Source organism: Pezoporus wallicus, unplaced genomic scaffold (assembly GCF_028554395.1).
Source record: "Pezoporus wallicus isolate ANWC-B61680 ecotype Strahan unplaced genomic scaffold, APGP_CSIRO_Pwel_v1 contig_8837, whole genome shotgun sequence".
NCBI lineage: Eukaryota > Metazoa > Chordata > Aves > Psittaciformes > Psittacidae > Pezoporus > Pezoporus wallicus.
In genome coordinates, this window is record NW_026636730.1 from 808,742 (window position 1) to 833,791 (window position 25,050).

Below are 25,050 nucleotides of genomic sequence, written 5' to 3' on the forward strand. Positions count from 1 at the left end.
GGACGTCTTGTCTGCAAGAGATTAATTTCCTTTTCCATTGTGGAAGGCCAGTTGGCAGCCAGTGTCAAACTGGTTTCATCCCAAGCTAATGTTTTCCAGCTGGACAGTATTAGAACCATGTTTTCAATTAGTATTTTTCCTGGGGTACTTAGAAGTAATAGAAAGTGATTTACCTGCAGGGAGGCTATTCATATTACAGACTGCAGCTAGGCAACACGTAACTAGCTGCTTGGGTTGATTTCCCACTCAACAAATACCCATTGGATTGCAAATCTACTGCTAAGTTTGCTTAGTTATTACAAAATCCATTGGCTTTTCTCTGCAGCTTTTGTGTATTTGGAGGTGCTGCATATTGCAGTGGTCTATATTTAACGTCCCTGGGTATCTGGACCTCATCCAAGTGTCTGAACTGGTATTAATGTAACTCAGGTCTTTTTAGGTCTTGTTATCTGCTTAATCTGAGTCCTGTAGTCCTCTGCAGCCACTTTTAGAAGAAGCTTTCCAGAAAGAATTTGGGGACAGGCTGAGAACATTGGGGCTGTTCAGCCTGGAGAAGAGAAGCTGCGTGGAGACCTCAGAGCAGCTTCCAGTATCTGAAGGGGGCCTATAGGGATGCTGGGGAGGGACTCTTCATTAGGGACTGTAGTGATAGGACAGGGGGTGATGGGTTAAAAGTTAAACAGGGGAAGTTTAGACTGGATATAAGGAAGAAGTTCTTTCCTGTGAGGGTGGTGAGGCACTGGAATGGGTTGCCCAGGGAGGTTGTGAATGCTCCATCCCTGGCAGTGTTCAAGGCCAGGTTGGACAGAGCCTTGGGTGCCATGGTTTAGTGTGAGGTGTCCCTGCCCATGGCAGGGGGGTTGGAACTGGATGATCTTAAGGTCCTTTTCAACCCTAATGATTCTATGATTCTGAGTTTATAATTCTGCCATTGATTTCCAGATATCTTGAAGTTGGTATTGGCACAAAGTTAATGCTTGTAGATTCTTGGGGAGGACCACATGCATAGCACAGCAAATGCTTAGCTTGAGCAAAACACCTCCAGGGTTAACAAGAAAATTGTTGCATTAGAGAAAAAATAGCCTTAAGGAAGAAAAAAAAAATACCTTGAAAGCCTTTATAGGATTTGACAAACAACATCCACCAAGGTGGATGTTCACCTAGCAGAGCTGCCGCATAGAGCAGCCTTTGCTGCCCTGTGTTTAGGGATCCAACGTGTGAAGCCAGTGCTAAGAAGTGATTATCTTTGCATCTGTGATCGACAGGCTGTCCACAGCTCTTGAGGGAAGGATTGAGTGAGCAAACTCCTCATGAAGTTCATTTAGCATGTTCTGTGCCTTCGTGCCAACGTGCATTAAATTCTGCTGTGTTAGGCTTCTGAGGGCAGAATAGCTGCACTGCAAATCCTTCATCAGCTCACCAGGCTGGCTGATTCCTTAAAAATAGCAGGGAAAAAAATGATGGGAAATAGCATCTTACTCCAGTAATTGTTTGCTTTGTTAGGGAAGAAAGTGCTGTTGAGTGGTTTAAAGAGTGCCAGAAGATCCCATCTGTTCAAGAAGCACGGAGATGAAGTGGTGGGCTGAGTTAGGAGGGGGCAAGGGATACCACGGATTGATATTTTCAGTTTACTTGTGTTTTGCATCTGAGCCCCTATTAAATTCCTTTTATGTTGCAATGAAGTTGTGACCAGCAGAGGAATAGGAGGGATCTGACTGGATTGGGTTGAAAGGGACTTTACAGACCATCCAGTTCCAACCCCCCTGCCGTGGGCAGAAGCAAATGAGTAGTTAAAGGCGTGTCCCATAGGGCAGTGGGTTTGGGGAAGCTTCTTGGGTACCACTGCAGTGAGGGGTGATTTGGAATGAAGCATCCTCTGCTTCCACAGCACAACTTCATGTTTACGTGTAGCTCTATGTTGGGTTACTTCACTTAATGGGGAAGTTCAGTGAAGAACAGCAAAGGGCCAAGGAAGTGATGTTTTTACAGCTTTTAGCCCGTTTTGGTTGTCACTTCTGATGACTCCCTTCCCCCCTTTCTTCACATGTTACTGACCTGCTGTTAGCCCATCAGTTCACTGATGGGCCAGCTTCTGTGACCCCCCCCTCCCAACCCACTTCACTTAAAATGAGCTGGGTTAGGGGAAGCATGGTGAGCACATAGTCACCGTGCCACAGAGCTGAGAGACATGGGGTCCTCATACAAGCAGATAGGTTGGAAAGGCTGTCAGGGTTGAGCTGTGATATATAGAAATAGTCTTAAGCAGAAATGCCCAGGCTATCAAGATGCATTAGAGGGGGGTGGAGAGCAAATTAGGGTTTTTTAAGGATGGTATAAATAAGATGAAAAGGAGAATCATTCGTTCTCCTCAAAAGGGTAATGGTTGGAGGAAAGGGAATGAATTTGAGGAGGGAAACCATAAACTGAATAAGCTTAATGTGATGTGGCAGTTACTGGAGATGGTTCACATGCAGCCTCTGAGGCCAGAAAGGCTGGTTTCATTTCGCCTGACCTGTCTGAGGCAGGCTGCTTGGGGTTGTTAGCTTGCCTTTGGAATGCAGTTTGATTTCTAATGTATTATTTCTGGGGTTTCTAGCACTGGCTGCTTCTAGGAGCTTTTCCTTGCATTAACATAGAATCATAGAATAGTTAGGGTTGGAAAGGACCTTAAGATCATCCAGTTCCAACCCCCCTGCCATGGGCAGGGACACCTCACACTAAACCATGGCACCCAAGGCTTCGTCCAGCCTGACCTTGAGCACTGCCAGGGATGGAGCATTCACAACCTCCCTGGGCAACCCATTCCAGTGCCTCACCACCCTCACAGGAAAGAATTTCCTCCTTAGATCCAATCTAAACTTCCCCTGTTTCAGTTTTAACCCGTTACCCCTTGTCCTATCACTGCAGTCCCTAATGAAGAGTCCCTCCCCACCATCCCTGTAGCCCCCGTTCAGATACTGGAGGGCTGCTCTGAGGTCTCCACGCAGCCTTCTCGTCTCCAGATAGTGTTCAGAGCGTGTCAGTGTGTAGCTGTCTCCTTGTCTTCAGCAAAAGCCTTTCCATTTGTTAGACTTCGTGTGTGCAAGTGGAGGCAGGAGGCTTCCTGTGGCATCAGGGTGATGAGGGAGCACAAGACTCATAGAATCACAGGTTTGGGGTAGAAGGGACCTTAAAGCTCATCCAGTTCCAACCCCTGCCATGGGCAGGGACCCCTTCCACTAGAGCAGCTTGCTCCAAGCCCCTGTGTCCAACCTGGCCTTGAACACTGCCAGGGATGGGGCATTCCAGCTTGTACTTTACATTTGGTGTTAATTCTCCTTATACTGGCCCACTTTCTAATCCATGGAAGAGCGTATGATCCTTCTTGAAGGAACCCCATGCTGGATGGAGTAAGAAGGGAGTAACATAGTAAGAAGGGAGTGTTATCTGGGCAGCTGAAATGTGCTGCGCTGCAACTGCACATAGCCTGGCTGTGATCCCTGCTGAGAAACCAACCACAAAAACACCTGATAAACCCTTCACCTAATGAATTATTTCCAGTTAACTGGTGCTGGGTATCTTGTTTTGATTTCTGTTGCAAAATTAAGGACTTGGAGGGGGGGAAACTTTTGCTTTTCCATAATACAGTACAGGATATAAATATTTGGGAGGGAGCTATCACGAGATCAATGGAGGCATCTGTTAAACCGGCCTTGTATTTAGGGACTATTTGGCTGATAATTGAGATTTAACTGGCTGTAGATTTGAGGACTGTAACTGTTTCAGCAGGAAGGACCCTGATTTTTTAGCCAATAAGGAGGAATTTGCTGGAGGGAGAGGATGGAGCGCAAAGCTTCGCACAGGAGAGGGTTTTTCTGAGTTCTTTTTTTCCCTCTAGTGCAAACAAATATCTGCTGTGATTGAAGTACTAATAACACCAGCAGCTTCTCCAGAACGTTATCAGGGACCTGTTTGCATTCCTTGATGTCAGAGACCTGTTTGCATTCCTTGATGCCAAGTAGTTGTTTTGTGTGTCTTGTGGTTGCCATCTTCATCCAGCTGTCCTGTTTTGTAGCGGTTTTAGCTTATACTTTTTCGAGTGCAAAACCCATCCAAGTGGTTGAATAGAACCAGAAAAACCCTGCCTCTTCACTCATGTAAAATCAAAATGAATAGCCCACCGCCATATATATATATCTATCTATATAGGTTTTTATATATATATATATATATATATATATATATATATATATTGCTACCCATGGCCTTGTCCATCCCTTCTCCTCCCCAGGGCACCAGCAGGGATTTGTGCCAGGAGGGCGAGCGTTGGTTTCCGTGAGCTCCAAGCTGCAACACGAGATGCTGTCATTTCAGGGTGACTGCTTTTGAAATAGGAATCTTTTCCTTCACCCAGAGCTTGTGTTTCCATTTTGCTGGGTTGACAAAGGGTGCTTTAAAACAGCAAGCAGTTGTTAAACGCAGCGGGAGCAAACTCGGTGCCCCGTGGAGGCTGCTTCGCGTGTGTGCTCCCTGTTATTGGGAGCTCGGGATGCTCGGGTGTGCCTTTTCAATTTGAGCCTGTTACAATTCATTGAAGATGAAGAAATCATTGCATATGATTTTTACTCAGTTGATTCAGTTCCTCCTATGCAGGTTTGCGGCTGAGTTGTGAGCAATTCATTCCCCAGCCCTTGTGTCACTTCCATGGTAGCTATCAGGGAGGAGGTAAATGTACGTTTCTAATCTGGACTCATTTACTGCAAATCATTGCTGAAATTTCATTCCTCTCGATCCTGGAGGACGTACATATTACCCTGAGAATATGATTTCTTTAAAGCTTAATACTCTCTTCTTTATAGAAAATTGCTTGTAACTGATTTTACCAACATTCACTCCGCTTTTAATGGCTCCATTTGGAAACTTGCAAATGCAGTTTGACCCTTTTTGCTACCGAGTGAAAAACCACCTGAAGAAGTGGAGTCAAATAATAAAGTTGAACTGTTTCAATAACGTTCCTCTTCTCCCACCATAAGATTTTCCCTTTATTTTAATTTCCTTGCTGGAAATTGAAAACCATGTCCGGGTTATTTGATCAAACCACAGAAATAATGTTTTCTTGTTAAGGACAGAAATATTCTCTATAGTATTTCTTCGTTAATACATGTTGAAAAGCAATATTCCGGCGGCGCATTCCGGGACCTACCCAAAATTGATGCTGTGTTTTTGAAATGACACAGAATATTTATTGTTCTGCCCATTAGTTTTTATGTGGCACGTTATTAACCTCTCGAATTTGTCAAATATAAGCAGCGCAAATAGGAACAATGAGATGAAAGAAAAGGGAGATGGGGAGGTTGAACATCGCGCAATCCAACTTGATGGGGGAAAGCATTTGGCTGTGAAATTGTCTCCCAAGGGAACTGGTGGTGTACTCTGCACCTGGGTCACCTAGAAATAGCCCAAAGGCCTGGAAATCCCATCTTTGTGGAGGAAATCCTGCTGGAGAAGCTGGACTACTTAGATGACCTAATAGGTTTCTTACCGCTTTGAATTGCTTGGGTGACCTGGCTTTTTTGGGGCTGGTTTTGGACAGTAAAGTGGAAAACAGCTGAAAACAGAATTCCCTGCCTTGTGTCACCACTTAGTAAAATAGCAGGAGCTTTGTGTTTTCATCCAAAAGATGAAACTTCACTGCTTCCAAGCGCTGCCTAACACCAAACATGAGGTAGCGCTTCCCGGTTAAAAGCCATATGCTGCAGTGGACCTTCCTCAGGGTGCACATTGCCCGGTAAGGCGTGCTCAGATCTGCACGAGGCTGAGAGCTGAGAGGTCTTTGCTGGTTTTTTTTTGGTCTTTGTTTGAAATTTGCACTCCTCTGATTCTTAGTTGTTGGGGTTTTTCCCACTGTTTCCACTGATCACGGCGTGGGTGGTGTGGAGGAGCCATCCAAGTCCACTGCAGGAGGAAGGTTGAGGCTGTTTGTGAGCAGCAGCTCAGGGAGGGGATCCTGCCCCTCTGCTGTGCTCTGGGGAGACCACCCCTGCAGCCCTGATCCAGCTCTGGGGCAGCAGCACAAGAGGGACGTGGAGCTGTTGGAGTGAGGCCAGAGGAGGCCATGGAGATGCTGCGAGGGCTGGAGCAGCTCTGCTCTGGAGCCAGGCTGAGAGAGCTGGGCTGGGGCAGCCTGGACAAGAGAAGGCTCCTGAAGGGGAGACCTGAGAGCAGCTCCAGTGCCTGAAGGGGCTGCAGGAAAGCTGGAGAGGGGCTTGGGACAAGGGATGTAGGGACAGGCCAAGGGGAATGGCTTGAACCTGCCAGAGGGGAGACTGAGATGAGCTCTTAGGCAGAAGCTCTTCCCTGGGAGGGTGCTGAGGCGCTGGCACAGGGTGCCCAGAGAAGCTGTGGCTGCCCCATCCCTGGCAGTGTTCAAGGCCAGGTTGGACACAGGGGCTTGGAGCAAGCTGCTCCAGTGGAAGGGGTCCCTGCCCGTGGTAGGGGTTGGGACCTGGATGAGCTTTAAGGTCCCTTCCAACACAAACCATGCTGGGATTCTATGATGAGCTGCATTCAGTTGTCACTCCAGCACACTCACAATACTTTTGTGAGAACAAAAAGAGCCTTTAGGGGCGGTATGTCATGGGCAGACCAGCTGCAGTTCCCTTTTCGTAGCACAGATACAACCAGGGCAGTGCAGCATCCCCTTCACTGACCTCCATCCTGGCTGCAGCCAGCAGGGAGACGATCTGGCTCCACATTTCTTGCTGCTGCTGTGCAGTTGGCCGGGTGCAGGCGTGCTCTGTGTTTTATGAAGGGCATGGCTCCTTTCCGATGGGCTCTCGGATGGCAGTTTGCCTCATACAGATTGACCCAATCCACTGAAGCCAAGATCCTCTTATCCCATTAACTGTGCTCTTTGTCCATCACTCCAGCAGCTGGGCTCTGCTCTCGTCTCTGTGCCTCAGTCCCAGTGTGGGACTCTGCTGTTCAGGCACCGCTCAAAGCAGTCACTGTGTGCCAAGTGTCTGAGGGATGCACCTTATTTGCATAGGTTTGAATAATGTCTACTTTATTGTGCCATGAAGCCTTCAATAAAAAGGAATTGCTTTTATAATTCAACGATGGGTTTAGCAAAACACTCTAAATAGAAGTCTGTGGCAGAGGCTGGTTTTAACCATCTCATGAAAGGTCTTACAAGGTTTGGAAATCTACTTGATTTTCTCCTTGTCCCTAAGTGGGCCATTAAAAGCCACCTGTCCGACTGAAGCACAAGTGTTTATAATGATCTGATCTTGGTTCCCAAGTCCAATCCCAAACCTTCTTGCAGAATAGCAGCTTGGATCTCTTTCAGTGAGAGCATTCAGAAACCACGCAAGAGGCAGGCACACTGCAGAGGTGGGGAAGGAAAGGAGGCAAAAGCTCTTCTGAAGCCTCCGCATGAAAATGTCAACTTGATGTAGTCAGCCAGCTTCTCCTCAGCTGCTTTGTGCCATGGTGGGATCTACGTGGGTCATGTAAAGACACAAGCAGGCTTAGAGCAAGGCCAGCGGTGAGTGAGATCTGCAGTCCCACACTGGTTTGGGTTGGAAGAGACCTTAAAGCTCCTCCAGCTCCAACCCCTGCCACGGGCAAGGACCCCTTCCACTAGAGCAGCTTGCTCCAAGCCCAGTCCAACCTGGCCCCCAGCGTGCCACGTAGCTCACTGTGGTCACCATTCAGTCGCTGGTTGAATTAGCCACGTGTTTTCCTCCCTGCCTACAGAATACAGTCCCCAGGCTGCTCTGCTGGGTCGCTTTGTGTCTCGCAGAGCTCACAGTGTGCCCTTCACTCCGGGCTGACCTCTTGCTTGCCTCCGATTCATCATTGCCGTCACTCCGCATGCGAGTCATTTCATCAGGCTGCGCTTTGTCACTTGGCCTGGCGAGCGCACGCTTTGGAGACGAGATGCAGCATGAGTCACAGTTCAAAAAGCAGGTGTCTGAACTGGTGCTGTCAAAACCAAATTGGCAGGATTTGGTTCTTTATGCTGGGGTTTTGGTGCTCGGAACTGCAGCTTGTGTCAGGAAGGCGGCTGGTATCGATGGACGGTGGACCACGTTTTCCCCTCTGAGATTTAAGGTCGAGAGGAGCTGCAGGAAGATGATCTTGTGCTTAATTCCTCCCAGCTCAGCTTGTAACTGCCTGATTTTGGATGCATGGTTATGGGAAGAATACTTCCTTGCTAGGCATGGGAAATAGAGTACCACATGCAGAGAGAGCTGAACAACGTGTTACTAATGCTCAGCTGCTCTGACAGGGGAGGGAAGGATGCTCAGAGGTACATCCTCTGCCCTCAACTAACCATGGAATATCAGATGGATTAAAAAATCACTGCAGCATGAGGGTCAGACTCACCCCCATGAAATAACACTGGATTTTAGGGATTGGGGTGGCCACCGTCTCTGTCTTTTGCTGGGGGGATGGCTGGCTGTGGGGTTTTCCAGCACCAATGGCACCTGCATAGAAGCTTCTTATGGTTTAGACTGGGATCAGGAGAGCAGAGAGGAGGAAGACGTCTGCCCTTGAGGAATGAAATAGAAATCACATGGGAAGGGAAAGATCGTGCCCATAGGGACTTATAATGAGAGTTTCTGCTGCACACTCAGGGTTTGTGAGTTGGAAAGGGCAGAGGAGGAGAAAGGTTCCTGCTTGGGGCTAAGGGATGAGCTAAATTACCTCAAAATCCTTTCAGCTCTGTGACTGAGAGCTGTATAATGAACTACTTCCATTCCATACCATGTCATGGTGTGCAGGAGAACTAGGGTGGGTTTGATGCTGTTACAGCATCCTTGTCAAAGCCTGAAACACTTCTCAGGTCACCCGCGGTCCAGAGGAGCAAATGAGGTATGGAGGGATGGTTGGGAGAGCTGGAGAAGGGAGTATTTGTGTTCAGAGAAGAAATGCAGAGTTGCTTATTCAGATGAGCCATATGAAGGCCAAGGTGGGCAGTAGGGTATAGCCCAGGGACAGGCTGAAGGCACAGAAGGAATCAGGTGGATGAATAAATGTATGTGGAAAAGAATAGAGGTTAGAAAAACATTTCTGGTGTCTGAGCTGTGAGATCCAGGAGCCTATGGAAAGGTCCCACAGAGGTGATGACACAGGCTGAAAGCGGAACTGCTTTTGAAGCAGAGCATCGCACTTGTATGTGCCGTCACCTGAGTAAGTGAAGGGCTGGATTTAGTGACCATGAGAAGGGTTTTCCATTCTCCTGTTTCTGCATAGTGGCTGGAAGACAATCAGCATGCTGCTGAGCATCCCCAGGCCATTGCAGAGCGTGTTGGAGTACAGTTGCAGTAAGTAATGTATGTTGGGGAAAGAACAGAGTTGCAGAAGTGTTTTGATTAGAATCAGAGTCATGGGATGGTTTGGGTTGGAAAGGACTTTGACAGTCATCTAGGCCAACCTTCCTGCAGTGAGCAGGGACCCCTTCCACTAGAGCAGCTTGCTCCAAGCCCCTGTGTCCAACCTGGACTTGAACACTGCCAGGGATGGGGCAGCCACAGCTTCTCTGGGCACCCTGTGCCAGCGCCTCAGCACCCTCCCAGGGAAGAGCTTCTGCCTAAGAGCTCATCTCAGTCTCCCCTGGGGCAGGTTCAAGCCATTCCCCTTGGCCTGTCCCTCCATCCCTTGTCCCAAGCCCCTCTCCAGCTTTCCTGCAGCCCCTTCAGGCACTGGAGCTGCTCTCAGGTCTCCCCTTGAGGAGCCTTCTCTTGTCCAGGCTGCCCCAGCCCAGCTCTCTCAGCCTGGCTCCAGAGCAGAGCTGCTCCAGCCCTCGCAGCAGCTCCATGGCCATTCATCCAATAGTAATTAAAAGTGAATACATGTAAAGGTCTTAGAAAATGCAAATTCTTTGTAGCTTGTTCAGTTGCTCCTTCATTCTCCTCTTCCCCCACTCCTTTTCCTCCGCTTGGTTCTTGCCGCTCGCTCTGCTCAGTGCTGAGGGTGAGCACAAGTCCTCACTGTAACACCCAAGCACTCAGGGATTCAGCAGGAATAATGCTCTGTCAGCAGTGGCATAAGGAAAGTACTTGGCTCTCTCCAAAAGCAACCAAACATTGTGCTTGGTGCACACTTCCACTCCTGCTCCAGGAGTCCCTTGGCTGTACTTCTGCAGTTCCCTTGCCTGTGCTCTCCCTGTTCCCTCTGCTTATTGAGTCTCCTGTGGGATGCAGCACCAGGCTATGCTTGGGTGCCTTGTGGGAAAAGCATGGTTTGGAGTTTAATCCCTTTGTTGGGGAGAAGGTGAAGAAAACTGCAGTCATAAAGCAGGCAGACAGCAGCTTACATCATTACAGCCTGTGCAGTACGTATTTATCCACCTTGCACAGACATACAAATTGTTGTTGCAATCATTACAGCAGATATGAGATATGAAAACAGTTTTAAGTTTCATTTTGCTTGCTGTCATCTCTTTCTTTCTCTTTTATTGAGCAGCAGTAATTGAATAGCGTTGTTTGACTCCTGTTTTCTGTGCTTTGCATTCTATTGAGTTTCTGTTGAACATTTAAGTACAGAAGAACAATTTTATGCCTAATGGAAAAAGCAATAATTATTTCATTAATACCAGGGGAGAATTTACTGAATCAGAAAGTATTGAGTGAATCAGCTGAAAGCTGGGCTTCGCAGCTTTTTTTGCTTATGTAGAACAAAAGAAGGCATTTGCTTGTACCTATACTCATAGGCATAGTCTTGCATCCTCATCTTAGTCTTGTGCTATATAACAAGAATGTGTGTAATTCTGTATGGGATCGTGGCCCAGCTCAGGCAGAACATATTCTAGTTTGACTTTTGCTGTTGCATTTTGTCTTTCTAGTGACATACTGACATTAGCTGATGATAGAAATCAAATCTTTATAACAATACAGAGGGAGGGTGATGTTCAAAGACACTGAGGGTCAGCAAGGGAGACAGTCCCTTCCTCCTCCAGGGTGGGAGAAAGGGTGCCCATTGTATCTTACAGAATCATAGACTGGTTTGGGTTGGAAGGGACCTTAATGCTCACCCAGTTCCAGCCCTCTGGCATGGGCAGGGACACCTTCCGCTAGAGCAGGTTGCTCCAAGCCCCATTCAATTCATATCTTATCTGAAGACTTCATTTCATGGCCATGTTTGTAAAGTAAGTGTGAAATATTTGTATTTGAGATAAACAGGCTTCAGAAAAGCATGTGAAGAGTGGTCCATCTTAGGGCATTGCAACCAGATACAGAGCCAGGGTCACAAACCCACCCTACTGATTTCAGCTTTAAAAGGGCAGTACAGTCCGGTAGGCTTCCTAAAGCACTTCCAGCTCCCAGAGCAACCAGCTGCCTCAGAGTATAGTCCAGAGTGGTATGGGAGACCACTGGAAAATGAATACAACTGCTTGGGAAAGATCATAAATGAAAGACAAAGCTGAGGGAACGTGGCTTGAAGCAAACAACAGTGAAATAGGGTGTTTAGGGGTAAATGTTCTTTACAGCATATTGTGTCTTGAGTATTGTGTGCAGTTCTGGTGTCCTCAACGTAAAAAGAACATGGAACTGTTGGAACAAGTCCAGAGGAGGCCACGAGGATGATCAGGGACTGGAGCACCTCCTGTATGAAGACAGGATGAGAAAGTTGGGGCTGTTCAGCCTGGAGAAGAGAAGGCTGCGTGGAGACCTCATAGCAGCTTCCAGTATCTGAAGGGGGCCTATAGGGATGCTGGGGAGGGACTCTTCATTAGGGACTGTAGTGACAGGACAAGGGGTAACGGGTTCAAACTGAAACAGGGGAAGTTTAGATTTTATATAAGGAGGAAATTCTTCACTGTGAGGGTGGTGAGGCACTGGAATGGGTTGCCCAGGGAGGTTGTGAATGCTCCATCCCTGGCAGTGTTCAAGGCCAGGTTGGACAGAGCCTTGGGTGCCATGGTTTAGTGTGAGGTGTCCCTGCCCATGGCAGGGGGTTGGAACTGGATGATCTTAAGGTCCTTTCCAACCCTAACTATTCTGTGATTCTATGTCAGTCCTTACAGTGCTGTGAAGGTGTTACATGAAGCTAAAGTCTGGAAGTAGGAGTTGAATGGCCAAATTACAATGGTCAGACGTGAATATATTTGTGATACACGTGCTGATGGCTTCCAATGAAGATAACCCTCCATCCTGTTGTTTTGCATAAGCTGATGCTTCGTTATCGAATTCAGGGAGAAATACAAACCCTGTGCAGTGCTTGACTTTTTCATAGTTAAGTAAATGTGTTTTTTGCCATGGCTGGGGTTCTGATTGTTGTTATCGCTGCTTTGAGCTTTGCAGGCTTCATGCTGGATATTTGCCAAGCACAGAAAACACGGTTCATGCCCTGAAGCTTGTACGATCTGAGAGAGACAACACGGGGGGAAGAGGGAGGGTGTCACACGCTGTGTAACGTTTGTTTTCTCCTCTCCCTTCCCTCGCTGCAGACTGTACCAAAGCCAATCGCGCTGGAGCCCTGCTTTGGGAACAAAGCAGCCGTTCTCTCTGTGTTCGTGAGGTTGCCTCGAGGACTTGGGGGTATCCCACCACCAGGACAGTCAGGTGAGGAATGTCATTGTCTCTGCTGGCTTGGTATTCATAGAATCCCAGCATGGTTTGGGTAGAAGGGACCTTAAAACTCATCCAGTTCCAACCCCTGTCACCAGCAGGGACCCCTTCCACTAGAGCAGCTTGCTCCAAGCCCCTGTGTCCAACCTGGCCTTGAACACTGCCAGGGATGGGGCAGCCACAGCTTCTCTGGGCACCCTGTGCCAGCGCCTCAGCACCCTCACAGGGAAGAGCTTCTGCCTTATTTTCAACTTAAATCTCCCCTGTTTAAGTATGAACCCTGTAGAGAGACATCGAGTCCTTTCGGAGCATCTATGTTCTTCTCTTAGCAGCCCTGGATAAAGAAGTTTTCTCCCTCTAGCTTAAGGTTTCCTCAGCCCTTTTGCACTCAAACCTGAGGTCAGGGCACTGAGTCATGATCTCCTGGGCAGTTTTCACTGGGGTTTCTCCAATGCCTAGAGAGCACTGGAGCAGAGCATTAGCTGGGTTTGAGGTGGAATGGTTGGTTTGTGAACTGTATTGAGCTAAATCCCAGTGGCCAGCAGTGGTTTGTCAATGGATCTGCCAGGAGGAGGTCGCAGAGATGATGGATGCGCAGCAGCACAGCGAAACCCCCATGCACTTGTGCTTGCAGGATTTATTCCAGCACATCCACTGGTGCAGAGGAAAAGACATCCCTTCCGTTGTGATGGGTTTCATTAATGCCCATACTTCTTATTGCCGTGGATAAAACATGCAGTATTTAAAAGCTTCTTTCAGAATAGAATCCCAGAATGGTTTGGGTTGGAATGGGCCTTAAAGCTCATCCAGTTGCATACTCCTGCCACAGGCAGGGGCACCTTGAACTAGAGCAGGTTGCTCCCATCCCTATCAACCTGGCCTAGAGGTTTAATCTCTGAAGCCAAAATGCTTTTCTAGTTTGCTGGTTTTAAGATGAACTCAGAAAATGATATTAATTTTGTGCCCTTGGGGGTTTCCTGGGCTGCGGTGAAGGATTTATCCCTGTGCCTGTTTCATTCAGTGCCTGTTTCATTTGTTGCCTCAGGTCTTGCAGTGGCCAGTGCACTGGTGGACATTTCACAACAGATGCCAATTGCCTACAAAGAGAAATCGGGTGCAATACGAAATCGGAAACAGCAGCCCCCTGCACAGCCAGGAACCTGTATTTGATGCATGGACATCAGAAACTGCATAGGGTTTTAAACAAAATGGAGAAGTAATACCTAGGAGGAGGAGGAGGAAGATTTCCAAGTTGTGTCCCAAGAGACTAGAAGACGAAAGACAACTTCCTTGAACCCAACTTTTTCTCTCATCTACGTGATAGTTGGCTTTATTTGACAGCTGCTCCACTTAAGTTTTACTGACACGTGGCTTCAGATTGCTCCTTTGTTTTCTTCCAGTTTAAAGTAAAATGATTTTATTGCAGGTCCAGTAACATCCAGTCGCCACCATTCATGGTCAGTGTAAATAGAACAGTAGTCCAATCTGAATGACACTCAGGTTTATACATGGAAAGTGCTTTGTAGTTCCTGTATTTATCAAACTGTCCAACAAGAAAAAGATGCAGTGTTTACAGGTGTCAGCTCTCAACACATAAACACTACTATTAATCTTCAAAGCATCTTCATCCTTTGTTTTCATTTACTATTACATGTCTGTTCCCTCATTATTTAAGTGGAACTCTCTTCCAGATGCAGCAGTTTTGTAGTCATCATGGTCCAGAACATGAGGAATGCAGAAGCTGGGATGGTTTAAAGGTTGATGTCACGTGCTGCTCAGACCACGTGCAATACCTGGAGAAGCTGAATGTCACTTTGGAAGGACTCAGTGTTTACAGTCTTAACCTGCTTGGAGTACACCACACACAAGTGCCTAGACTTGAACAGATCTAGGGAGTGAGGAGACTGCCACACAACTTTCTTTTTGCCATCATTATATCCCTTTTAAATACGTGTGTAGACACATAGGTACAGTCACCCAAGGCAATCTGTGTTCTCTGTAATACATCACGTGCAGTCAGGGGAAAATGGCATTTTCCTGACCACCAAACTAGTCAACCAGTTGGAAATATCTGGAGGGAGAGTTTCTGTATCTCATACAAAAACTGGTTTCACCAGTGCTTTTAATAGAAGCAGTTTGTGTTCCAGGCCAGATACATTATATTTCTTCTCATTTTCTCTGCCCATTTCCTTTCTTTCCCTCCCTCTGCCCTCCTGCCATTCTTCTGGATGAGAGCTGAGCTGTGCCAGGGCTCAGGCATCACTCCTCAGCAGTAAGATTTGCTCTGTCTCCTTATAGGGTGTAAAAAGCAAGTCTCTGGGTGCCAGATCATTTGAGGATGAAGTGAAAAAGCACTTTAAGCTTCGTTTGGCCACGGGTGTGAGTTCTACAAGGTCAGTTACTGATATTCCCCATTGGGGTTGAGCTCTAGGACGCTGAAGGAGGTGGCTTGTTGGTGAAAGGAAGGCACTTACAAACAGCAAAGAGAAGGCTTAGCTTTGAGGGGATGTGTCAAACCATCTGAAGTAGTCTGATGGGTTGGGTTTCGTGTTTTGAGCCTCAGGGTTGGACTTAACACCTCAGTCTGTGCCTGCTGCTCTCCAACGTCTCCCTTGACTCCGGAATGTGGCGCAGTGCTGGAGCCAGCTCGCGCGAGGTTGTGATGCTGAAGCTGGTAGGAAGATGTTAAGGGAAGGTGCCAAATGAGGGGTTGTAATTATTGCTCAATAGCAGTAAATGTGGTTTCATTCAGGTCATGATATCTGATGAGAACATCAGGTATTTATGAAATGAAGAGAGGACCCATGGAGAGGAGCGAAGGAAAGTGCTCTCGAATCTTCTGGCCAGGTAGCATCCTTTCCCAGAATGAAACCCAAGGAGCTGCATCTTATTTTGTGTGCATGTTTTGGTGATCAATCACATATCAGGCACTCATTTTTGCTTTGTTTGGGGGTTATTTAACCATGTATTTTGAAGAAGCTCTTTGGAGCGCGGCGGCATCGCAATAAAGATGTGAATGGTTGTGTGTGTCCAGGCAGCAGTGATGGGGTAAAAGGCTGCTGGTTTAAAGACTGTGGTGGGTTACAGTTCTGATTGAATGTGTCATTTAACAAATACAAGAGGACTGCAGAAAAAGAAGATATTGTGGAAAAAAATGCATTTTTTTATATATATATGTGTGTGTGTGTATAGATATATATATAAATAAAATGCATCCTTTTCTAAACTGGAAGTTTAAATGCCCTCTGGGGAAAAGAACTTATGGGAGGGGAAGGGGTGAGCTTTGTCTCTTAGGATGAAGGGGTTTAGGCAATTGAAGTTTTAACTGATGCACAGATTACCTCAGACAGATTCATCTCCTGAAAGTATTTTCTAACTCCCTGTGTGTATAGTGATAACCTGAACTAGAGAAATGATACTGGACTAAAATCCCTTCCCTGTTACTCCTTTACATGTCGTGATGCACATCCTCATGTTCAGAGATGGCTTCTTGCTTCTCTAGTGCTGCTTTGGGAGCAGAACTGCCACCCCAAGCTTTTGTGCTTAAGTCTCCGTAGGTAGAACAGCGCTTAAGCAAGTGCTTAAAGTCATTGCTTGGGTTTTGCTGGACAGACACAGCTTTCAGATCGATGGGCCTAGAGGGGTGATGTATTCTTACATTACAAAAAGACTTAAATGTGGGTTTGGTGGGTGATTTCCCCCTCCTGGAGAGCTGGGTCTTAATGCTGGAATGTGCCCAGAACTGTAGCTACCAAGTGTCAGATCGTGGAAAGAGAAGCAAAGAAATGATCAAACTTTTTTGGTTTAGGAGAACCAAATGATGTAAATGGAGGAACAAGACTTATTTATATAAAGGAAACGAAACGGCTCCTTTAGGATGCAGCTCTGCTCTGCATCTCATCTCCATACTGATGAGGGGGAAAGAGAACTCTCACACGTGTCTGCTGCAAACAGTTTTCATCCCAACTTGAAAGGTAAAATAGAGACAAAGGTGGGATGGATGGGGGAAAGAGATCTGCCGGTGCTTTATCACCAGGCCAGTATGAGAAGTGAAGGATTTGTGGGTTCAGTTCTTTTGGAGGTGGTGCTGGGGGAAAGAACAACCTTATTTCATGGGAGAATCTGTAAATAGATGACAAATAACACACCGGTTTTGCACTTGTACATAACGTATACAGTAGCGTGCAGAGCAGTGGAAGATTTAAAGTGTACATAAACCAGAAGAAAACCTATTGAATGTATTTTTGATGCATTTTAAATGATGTATGAGGTTTGTCTTAATAACTTCTTCATCTGATCAGTATTAGATAACTTCCCAGAGCTTTAAAGAAACGTCAAATTATAGTCGCGCTATCTTGCAGTATAAAACAGGGAGGCATAACTTGACTTTTATGTATTCAAATGCAGTTCACTTAAGTGTATAAGCGAAGCAAAATACAGCTCTTCTGTTTGAAAAGGGGAGAAAAAACCCCAACTCTTGAAGACAAGTAATAAATGTACTTAAAGGAGTCATTACTTGGAGAATTAAGTCAGCAGTTTGAGCCTCTACCATTAAGATTGTGCCAGTGATTTCCGTTCAGAATCACTCTTCTCAAGCGTTTATAACTGCCTGAAATTCAGCCATCAAGGTCTCAACCCTCCAGTTCTATTCATTGAAAGCAGCCTTCAAAAGAAAACCCATAAAACCTCGGAAATACTGTAGCCCTTTCTTTTGTGGAAAGCTCCAAATAACACATACTTCATCATTGTTCACCATTTTCCCTTTTCTTTAGCCCAGAATTCCCTCTGGCCTGTTGTAGCATCAGCGACAGTGGCTCTGCCCCAATGCGGGTCAGTATGTTGGATGCAAGAAGATTTATGGGACACAAGTTTTGAGTTGTTGCCACCCTCCCTGGGTTTAAAATGTGCTGTATTGGAATTGCCAAAATAAAGCTCTACATGATGGGATAATGCCTGGGATTAGCATGAAGTTACAGTGTGTAGTGTACCAAAATGAGATGGTATGGTACCAGAAAAGCATGACGGCCCCCGTTGGCAGAGACACGCTTCCTATGGGGTAGTTTATACGGTAAATATTGCTCATAAACATCATTAAACTGGGTTTATGGTATGGTTTTCAAATGGCAGTTCAGCTTGCTAGGAACTAAATAAGATGAAAAGAACTTCTGATGAAATGCCTTCTCTTAAACCTCAGGCTTCTCCCATAACCCACCAAAAGCCCAGTGCAGCAAAGATGCTGCTGATTCTCCATCCTTGACTGCTCCCAGTGTCAGCAGCTGTGTTCCCTTTCCCATGCTACCCAAGTCGGGGATGGAGCGTCCATCCAACCCTTTCCCTGCAAACAGGGATTTGGCAGCACTGAGCTTGTGAGCAAAGAACAGACCCTGCATGCCAGGAGCAACTCTTACCCTCATCCATCCAACTCTGCATCACCTGCGGATGGCTTTTCTTTTCCTGCTTTTTCTCTTCATTTGGGAATGCCATAGGGGCAGGGGAGGGATGGGGGTGGGATTTCAGAGCCTCCTGAGCTGAGCTGCAGGTTGGGAGAGGGAATTGTGCGTGTTTGACATGGGAAGGTGCCGCTGGAAATGCGCGAGCACTCAGGGATGCAGGAGCGAAGGGCGGAACCTCAGTTTTGGGCATCTTGGTGGCAATTTAACTGAAATTCCCCCTTTTTCTGTTGATGGCTGCTTAAATCGGATGAGTTTCCCCTGCTGGGATCCCAGTGCTGAGGCTGGTTCTTCTGCTTCTGCGCCAGGGCAGGTTTTGTTCAGTTTATTCCTTCATTCTAACACCACACACGCTCTATTTGTGTGCGTCTTCCAGGTACTATGATTCCTTAGGCATTTCCTCTCCATTTATCATTGATTCCACAAACCTCACCAGAAGAAAGAAGACAAATAAAGAATAGTGGAGTGTAACAAATGTCAGCCCATTTCTTTTTTTTCTTTTTAAGAAAACAACAAAAAAGAATAAAAAACAGAGTTTTCTATGACTCGGATTTGTGCACAGTAACTGTTCTTTACACCAAAATCCTTGAATTAATTGTATTCTGGATTATTTCCCCTTTGTTCTGTAATTATTGATGATTCTTATCTGTGTTCCGAGTTGAGCTTAGTTTGTTAATATGTATAATTCAGCGTTTCTTGCATTCACATGTAAATACGAGCAAGCATTGTAAACTATTTCCTGGCCGGGGATTGGGGGTGTTATGCAGACACACATTTAGGACTGCAGGTTTTGGTATAATTTTTTTGTATTGTAAAATAACAGCCGATTTAAAGCAGGAAGGAGGAAATTCTTGGGAGGTCTGTGCATTTTAAATACAAAAAATGTGAAGTCCGTGTACATAAATCAAAGGAAATAACGCAAATCTTTCCTCTGAAATAAAAAGTAGATGACCTGGTTAAATTTCTGTTTCCTCTGTTTTTGTCTTCTCGTTCTTTCTTAAAGCAAAGGGAAGGATGCTCCGACCTCGGCAGCGCTGGGGTTGTGAGTCCTTGCTGTCAGGATACAGCACAAGAGGGACGTGGAGCTGTTGGAGCGAGGCCAGAGGAGGCCATGGAGATGCTGCGAGGGCTGGAGCAGCTCTGCTCTGGAGCCAGGCTGAGAGAGCTGGGCTGGGGCAGCCTGGACAAGAGAAGGCTCCTCAAGGGGAGACCTGAGAGCAGCTCCAGTGCCTGAAGGGGCTGCAGGAAAGCTGGAGAGGGGCTTGGGACAAGGGATGTAGGGACAGGCCAAGGGGAATGGCTTGAACCTGCCAGAGGGGAGACTGAGATGAGCTCTTAGGCAGAAGCTCTTCCCTGTGAGGGTGCTGAGGCGCTGGCACAGGGTGCCCAGAGAAGCTGTGGCTGCCCCATCCCTGGCAGTGTTCAAGGCCAGTTTGGACACAGGGGCTTGGAGCAAGCTGCTCTAGTGGAAGGGGTCCATGCCCGTGGCAGGGGTTGGACCTGGAGGAGCTTTAAGGTCCCTTCCCACCCATGACTATGAATCTGTGTTCATCTGGTTTGCTGTGTCACTGCCCCAGCGCTCAGGGCTTCTGCATTCAGTGTTTGAATAAACCCAATAGAAATGCACAATCTCAGCTCACTCACTACGAGTTTTCCCACTAAACTGCTCCTTCCTTGGAACCCAGGGAGGGAAATCTGACATCCCGGAAGCCTGTCTCTCCAAAGAGCTTCACTGATGATATTGCCTCCTTATCGCCTGTTGGTGCCAGCTGGTGTTTGAGACACACAGGAAAGCTGGAGCGTGATGCCGGAGGTGACCTCTCCTCTGCCACCCCTGCCTGCAGCCCTCCCTGGCATCCCGAAGCGCATCCCTGCTGAGACGCAACCCGTTGTTCTCCATTTATTTTTATGGCTCTCTCCAGCTCTGGAATTAAGCACCACTGAGATGAAGCAGGGTTGAACCTGGCTTTTATGAGCCATGAAGGTTTCAGTCACCGCCGTCTCCAAGGACCATTGTGCTGCTTCATCCCATGGCGTTAAACTTGGATGCAGAAGCCCTGTTGCTGCCGAGCCGAGCCCAGCATGCCAGCCTGCAAGCACAGCGTGGTGTGTCCAGACTTGAAATGAAGAGGGCAGGGGGTAGTGGTGTTACAGCCGGTGTAAACTCATTTTGGACAGCGGGATGAGATGCAGAGGGTCCATCTCTGCTCTGATGTTTTCTTCTTGTGTTGCAGCAAAGGAATGAGGTTTGCAGGGAAGGAATGGAAGGTTGCGTGGAGGCTCTCCAAGGCTCTGTGTGCATCCAGGATGATGCTCTTTGCTGTCATCCCATCGCTGATGAACGTGGTTGGGTGAGTAACCAGTAAAGTATTTGCCGTGCAGCTTTTCTTCCCACAAGACTTAAATATCAGTTATTTATGGGAAGAGGGGAGGCAGTTTTAAGTCTTTTTACAAAGCCACCAATTTAACCCAACCACTCTTAACAGAAAGCCTGGAGCAGAGGCTGGGCGCTGCTTCTCTTTACCCAAGGAACCCCAAGGTGAGGTTTTGCATAACTCTTGGGTGATAAAATCTTCCCCCAGACAAAAGCAAGGCCACAGAATCATGGAATGCTTTGTGTTGGAGGGGACCTTAAAGCTCCACGGGCAGGGACACCTTCCACCGGAGCAGCTTGCTCCAAGCCCCTGTGTCCAACCTGGCCTTGATGGTTCAAACATTCAATGCTCAAACCACCCTGAGATGCACAATCAGACCCTTCCTTCCCCTTTTCTGTGTTGCTAAATCCCCACTCAGACCTCATGCCCCTCGCAGAAGCCACATCTGCAAGGAATTGAGCCCATATTGCACTGCCAAAAGCACCTGTGGCCCCTCTGGCTCTAACAGGGAGCATAACAACTTACTGCTCTTTATTTCCCTGCTGCTGGCAAGGAGCCGGGGTCACAGCTCCGTAAGCCCATAGCCTGCAGGACTGGGGCTGGTTCTGGTCTCACCCCATATTAGTGGTGATCAGTGATGCCACGAGACGGGGGGGATTTAATCCATCCTGGTCCTCACACTATCCCCTGAATTTAATATGGAAGCAGAGGTTTAGTGGGTAGGTTTGGACCGTGACAGCAGATCACACTGGGATGGGGTCTTGAAGGAGAGCATGGATCTAATTGGTTTAGTTGAAGGTGCTCCTGCTCATTGCAGGGGGATTGGACTGGATGAGCTTTGAAGTTCCCTTCCAACCCAAACTATTCCATGATTCTATGACCCTGGTGTCCACGTTTCCCCATCCACCGCTGGCAGCCCCCTCAGTGTTTTACCAGCTCAGCTTTCCAGCCTGCAGCCTCACTGTGCCTCCGGCAGCAGGCCTGGCAGGAATTCCATTGTCACGTTCCCTGGGATCCCTGCTCCCACCAGAAATCATTCCCACTTCTCCTTAGATGAAGAAAACCCAAAGTGCTTTGAGCGTTTTTGATGTCGGAGCTGATTCCGCAGCGCTTCCCTTCGGCAAAGAGCCACTGTTCCCGTGCTTGGCACGGAATGAGAACGTTTTAACAACCGAAACGAGGTGCATCCAGCCCTACCAGCACATGAGCATGGAGATAACGGATGGGAAGTTGTTGTTTCTGCTGCGAACGTCCCCTCACAGCACTTGGACATCAGCTGCAGGGTTTGCCTCGTGCTGAGCCTGTGGTTGTGGTGTGGTGAGGGTCGTTGGTCGCCATCAGGTCCTGTCTGCAGACAGATACCCCCGGGCTCTTCTCCATCCTTGGGGCTACACAGGTTGTGGGGTGTTTTCTGTGGGAATTAGGGTAAATCACTTCACCTGCTCTTGCTTCAGTGTTTGTCCCTGTCTGGTAATCATAGAATCAACCAGGTTGGAAAAGACCTTTAAGATCATCAAGCCCAAATCCTATGCCAGCACAGCCAAGGCCACCACTAACCCATGGCACTGAGGACCTCACCTGTACAATGTCTGGTTGGAAGAGGGAGCGGGGCTCAGTTTTCTTGTGGGCACAGGCAGCGCCCTCAAAAACCATACTCAGAGATGTGATAGAAGTGGGGGTCAGGGAAAGCTCCCTTTAGCTATTGGTGGTGCTCCTGGTCCAAAATCTCTTCACCCTATCTTTAGGGTGATGCCAGGCTTGCATAAAGCCAGTTGAGATGACCCAGAGCAGGGATGCTCTAACCAGCTTTGCCCTGTGTCCATCAAACCAGCACACAAAGCCTGCAGGAGCCAGGACAGGCTCTACAACCATGAGAGTCCCAAGGTCTCCTTCAAGGCCAGGTTCCCCCCTGCAACCCATGAGCTGCTGTCAACCCCTTCTCCATCAGGCCCTGGACCATCCCACAGCAGCTTTCCGGGTGCTGACCTTGGTTGAGCAGCTGCCTGCCAGGAAGCAGGGAAAACCCATCAGACCTGCAGCATTCCCACAGCGTATTCCAGGTCCAACCAGCTGGAATTTCCCAGGGAATTCTCCATTGTGTCAGCAAAACCCCATCCACCGAAACAGCCCAAGAACTGTGGGGAAGGAGCTGGCTTTGACGAGGTCCCAGCGCTGGCCGTAACCCTCAGGCTTTGCCCCCATCAGGTGCTTCATGCAGGTATAGAGACAAACATGGGTGCAACGTTGCTGGGTTTGACCTTGAGCTCACTTTGTGTTTAGGAAACAACTTGAATTTCAATTGCTTTTTTTAATATAAATTTTATATACATTTGCTTTCTAGATTCTTTTTTTTTTTCCCCCCACCCGAAATTGGCAGGAAAACATTCAATTTGCCTCTAATCAATTTGCCTGTGATTTTATGGGGTTTTTCTGAGTTGCCAAAAATAACTCACAGATGTGCATGGCACGAGCAGAAGCCTCCCCAGCTGGCATCAACCATCACCTCCCTCCTCCTCCAGCTCCCTCCTCCTGCGCCCTGCAGGAGGATGCAGCACCAGCCACCCCAGTTATTGCCACCCACCCAGGGCGTATGATGGTGTCTCAGCACTAGTGGTCCAAGTGCCCCTAATTGTGGGTGCAATTATTGCCATCCCTGCTACACAGAACCCCAGACTGGTTTGGGTTGGAAGGGACCTTAAAGCTCCTCCAGCTCCAACCCCTACCACGGGCAGGGACCCCTTCCACTGGAGCAGCTTGCTCCAAGCCCCTGTGTCCAACCTGGCCTTGAACACTGCCAGGGATGGGGCAGCCACAGCTTCTCTGGGCACCCTGTGCCAGTGCCTCAGCACCCCCAGGACTCACAAGGGTCCATGTCCCATTCCCAGGTGGCACTGATGTCTGTCCATCTGAGAACAGTTGGGTTTTCCCCTGCTGCCCCTTATTGCCAGGAGGCATCGCATCAGAGCTGGGTTTCTAGCCAAGCACAGGGCATTTGAATCCCACAGCTCTGCTACCCAGCCCAGGACATCCCCTTATTCCTTCCAGCTACCCTTACAGCATGAGACCGGGACATGCATACAGGGACATCCCAGCATCACAGACAGGAGCAAAGGGCTCAGGAAAATGCATGTGTGCTTTATTCATGGATATATTTGAATATTGACATGTACAGAAGAGATAAGTACAAGTTATACCCCAGTAGTACAGGCAGACATCAACCACCCTCCCTATGTGCATGTGTATACACACACACACGCAGCCTTCAGCATCACCCTGGTACCCATGGGGTTATTGCTCCGAAACCAGCTCCCCACCACGGTGTCTCCCTCCCTGCTCATGCTCTGGCTTTGATGATGATGTGGTATTTGTACACGCACACAACATTCCACGGGCTTTGGGGATGCCAAACCATTGGGAACGGTGCTGAGCAGCCAAAAAAAACCCAGAGTTTGGTGGCTGGTTTGGTTCTTATTACTTGTCCCACGTGACTCTTCTTTGTGCTTATGGAAGTCCCCAGGTACGGAGTAATCCCTAAAAGTATTGTGTCCTTTCCTCTCTTTCGGCTTTCCCAATCCTTTGCCTTTACGAGCAGCTGCTCTGACGTTGGTGGTGACTCAGGAGACTTCAAAATGAAGATCCGTGGTTCACGTCACAGGGTTCAGCAGAGATGGAATTTCATCCCAGAAAATGACTGACTTTTCACCAGGGAAAAGAAGGGACCCGTGCACGCACGTGTCTGAAATGGGGAGGAATGTACTCGGGTTTCCTTCCTCCAACGGGACTGCTCGAAAGCCATCCTTCTGTCACAGAGTGTGATTCATGACTGGGCCTGGAGGGGGAATTGACGTTAAATGGTGGCAAAAGGGGTGAAATGACCCATAAAAAGTCATGCAGGCTTGGGGATTATCGCTGGCTTTAATTCTGTGTGATGTGAGTGCCCATCCCAACCCCCTGGCTCCTTCCTGCTGGATGAGAGGCTCAGTACTCTGTGCCCTACTTCACCTCAGAGCATCCCCAGAGCCCAGTGTGCAGGACTTGGCCTAAGACAGTGCTTGAAGGATGCTGTGTCCAAATCACAGCACGGGGCAAAGGCTGAGGACACTTTGAGACCTACACCCTCACCTCTACAGATGATTTGAGGTCCCTCAACCAAGGGCATAAGGAGGAAACCCCTCTCACAGACACCTATTGACATTAACTCACTACAGTTTGTGCAGGGATCCCAGTAGATCCCTGCTGTGGGGTTTGAGTTTCTCATGCAATGGCTCTGATACGATCCATGGCAGCTGGCTGTCACTTTTAGCTGTTGGTTTGCCATCCTTCCATAACCGAGGGCTTGAGAAGACACCACTATGGGAACTGAGGGGCTCGTTAGCCTGTGATGCTTGGAGACAACTAATATCCTAAGGAGTCTTCCTAAGGGGAAGATGATGATGAGGGTGATGTGTTTCATTGAAATCGTTAAAAATCAGTTAAGATAAATCCGCCATAAAACATCAACAGACCGTTGGTCCTGATGTGGGACATGGTAATGGACCAGGTAACCTCTGGAGGTCTCCTCCATCCTCTCTAGTCTCTGAGTATGATTCCCCACGTGTATTTTTCACAGTCCTAAGAGAGACCTGAAGTGGGGTTGTCATCCTGGCCACCCTCAAGAAGTCTGTCTCT

General features: G+C 47.9%; 1 protein-coding gene across 1 annotated transcript in view; it reads left to right on the forward strand.

Annotated features, from left to right (window-relative positions):
• Positions 1-14,175, forward strand: part of ATRN (attractin) — a 173,898-nt gene extending 159,723 nt beyond the window's left edge. Inside the window, exons 28-29 of the mRNA XM_057401256.1 lie at positions 12,437-12,551; positions 13,603-14,175. Coding sequence (XP_057257239.1) covers positions 12,437-12,551; positions 13,603-13,727 — 240 coding nt within the window. The 3' untranslated portion in view covers positions 13,728-14,175. The remainder of the gene's footprint in view (positions 1-12,436; positions 12,552-13,602) is intronic.
• Positions 14,176-25,050: the final 10,875 nt, after the last annotated feature.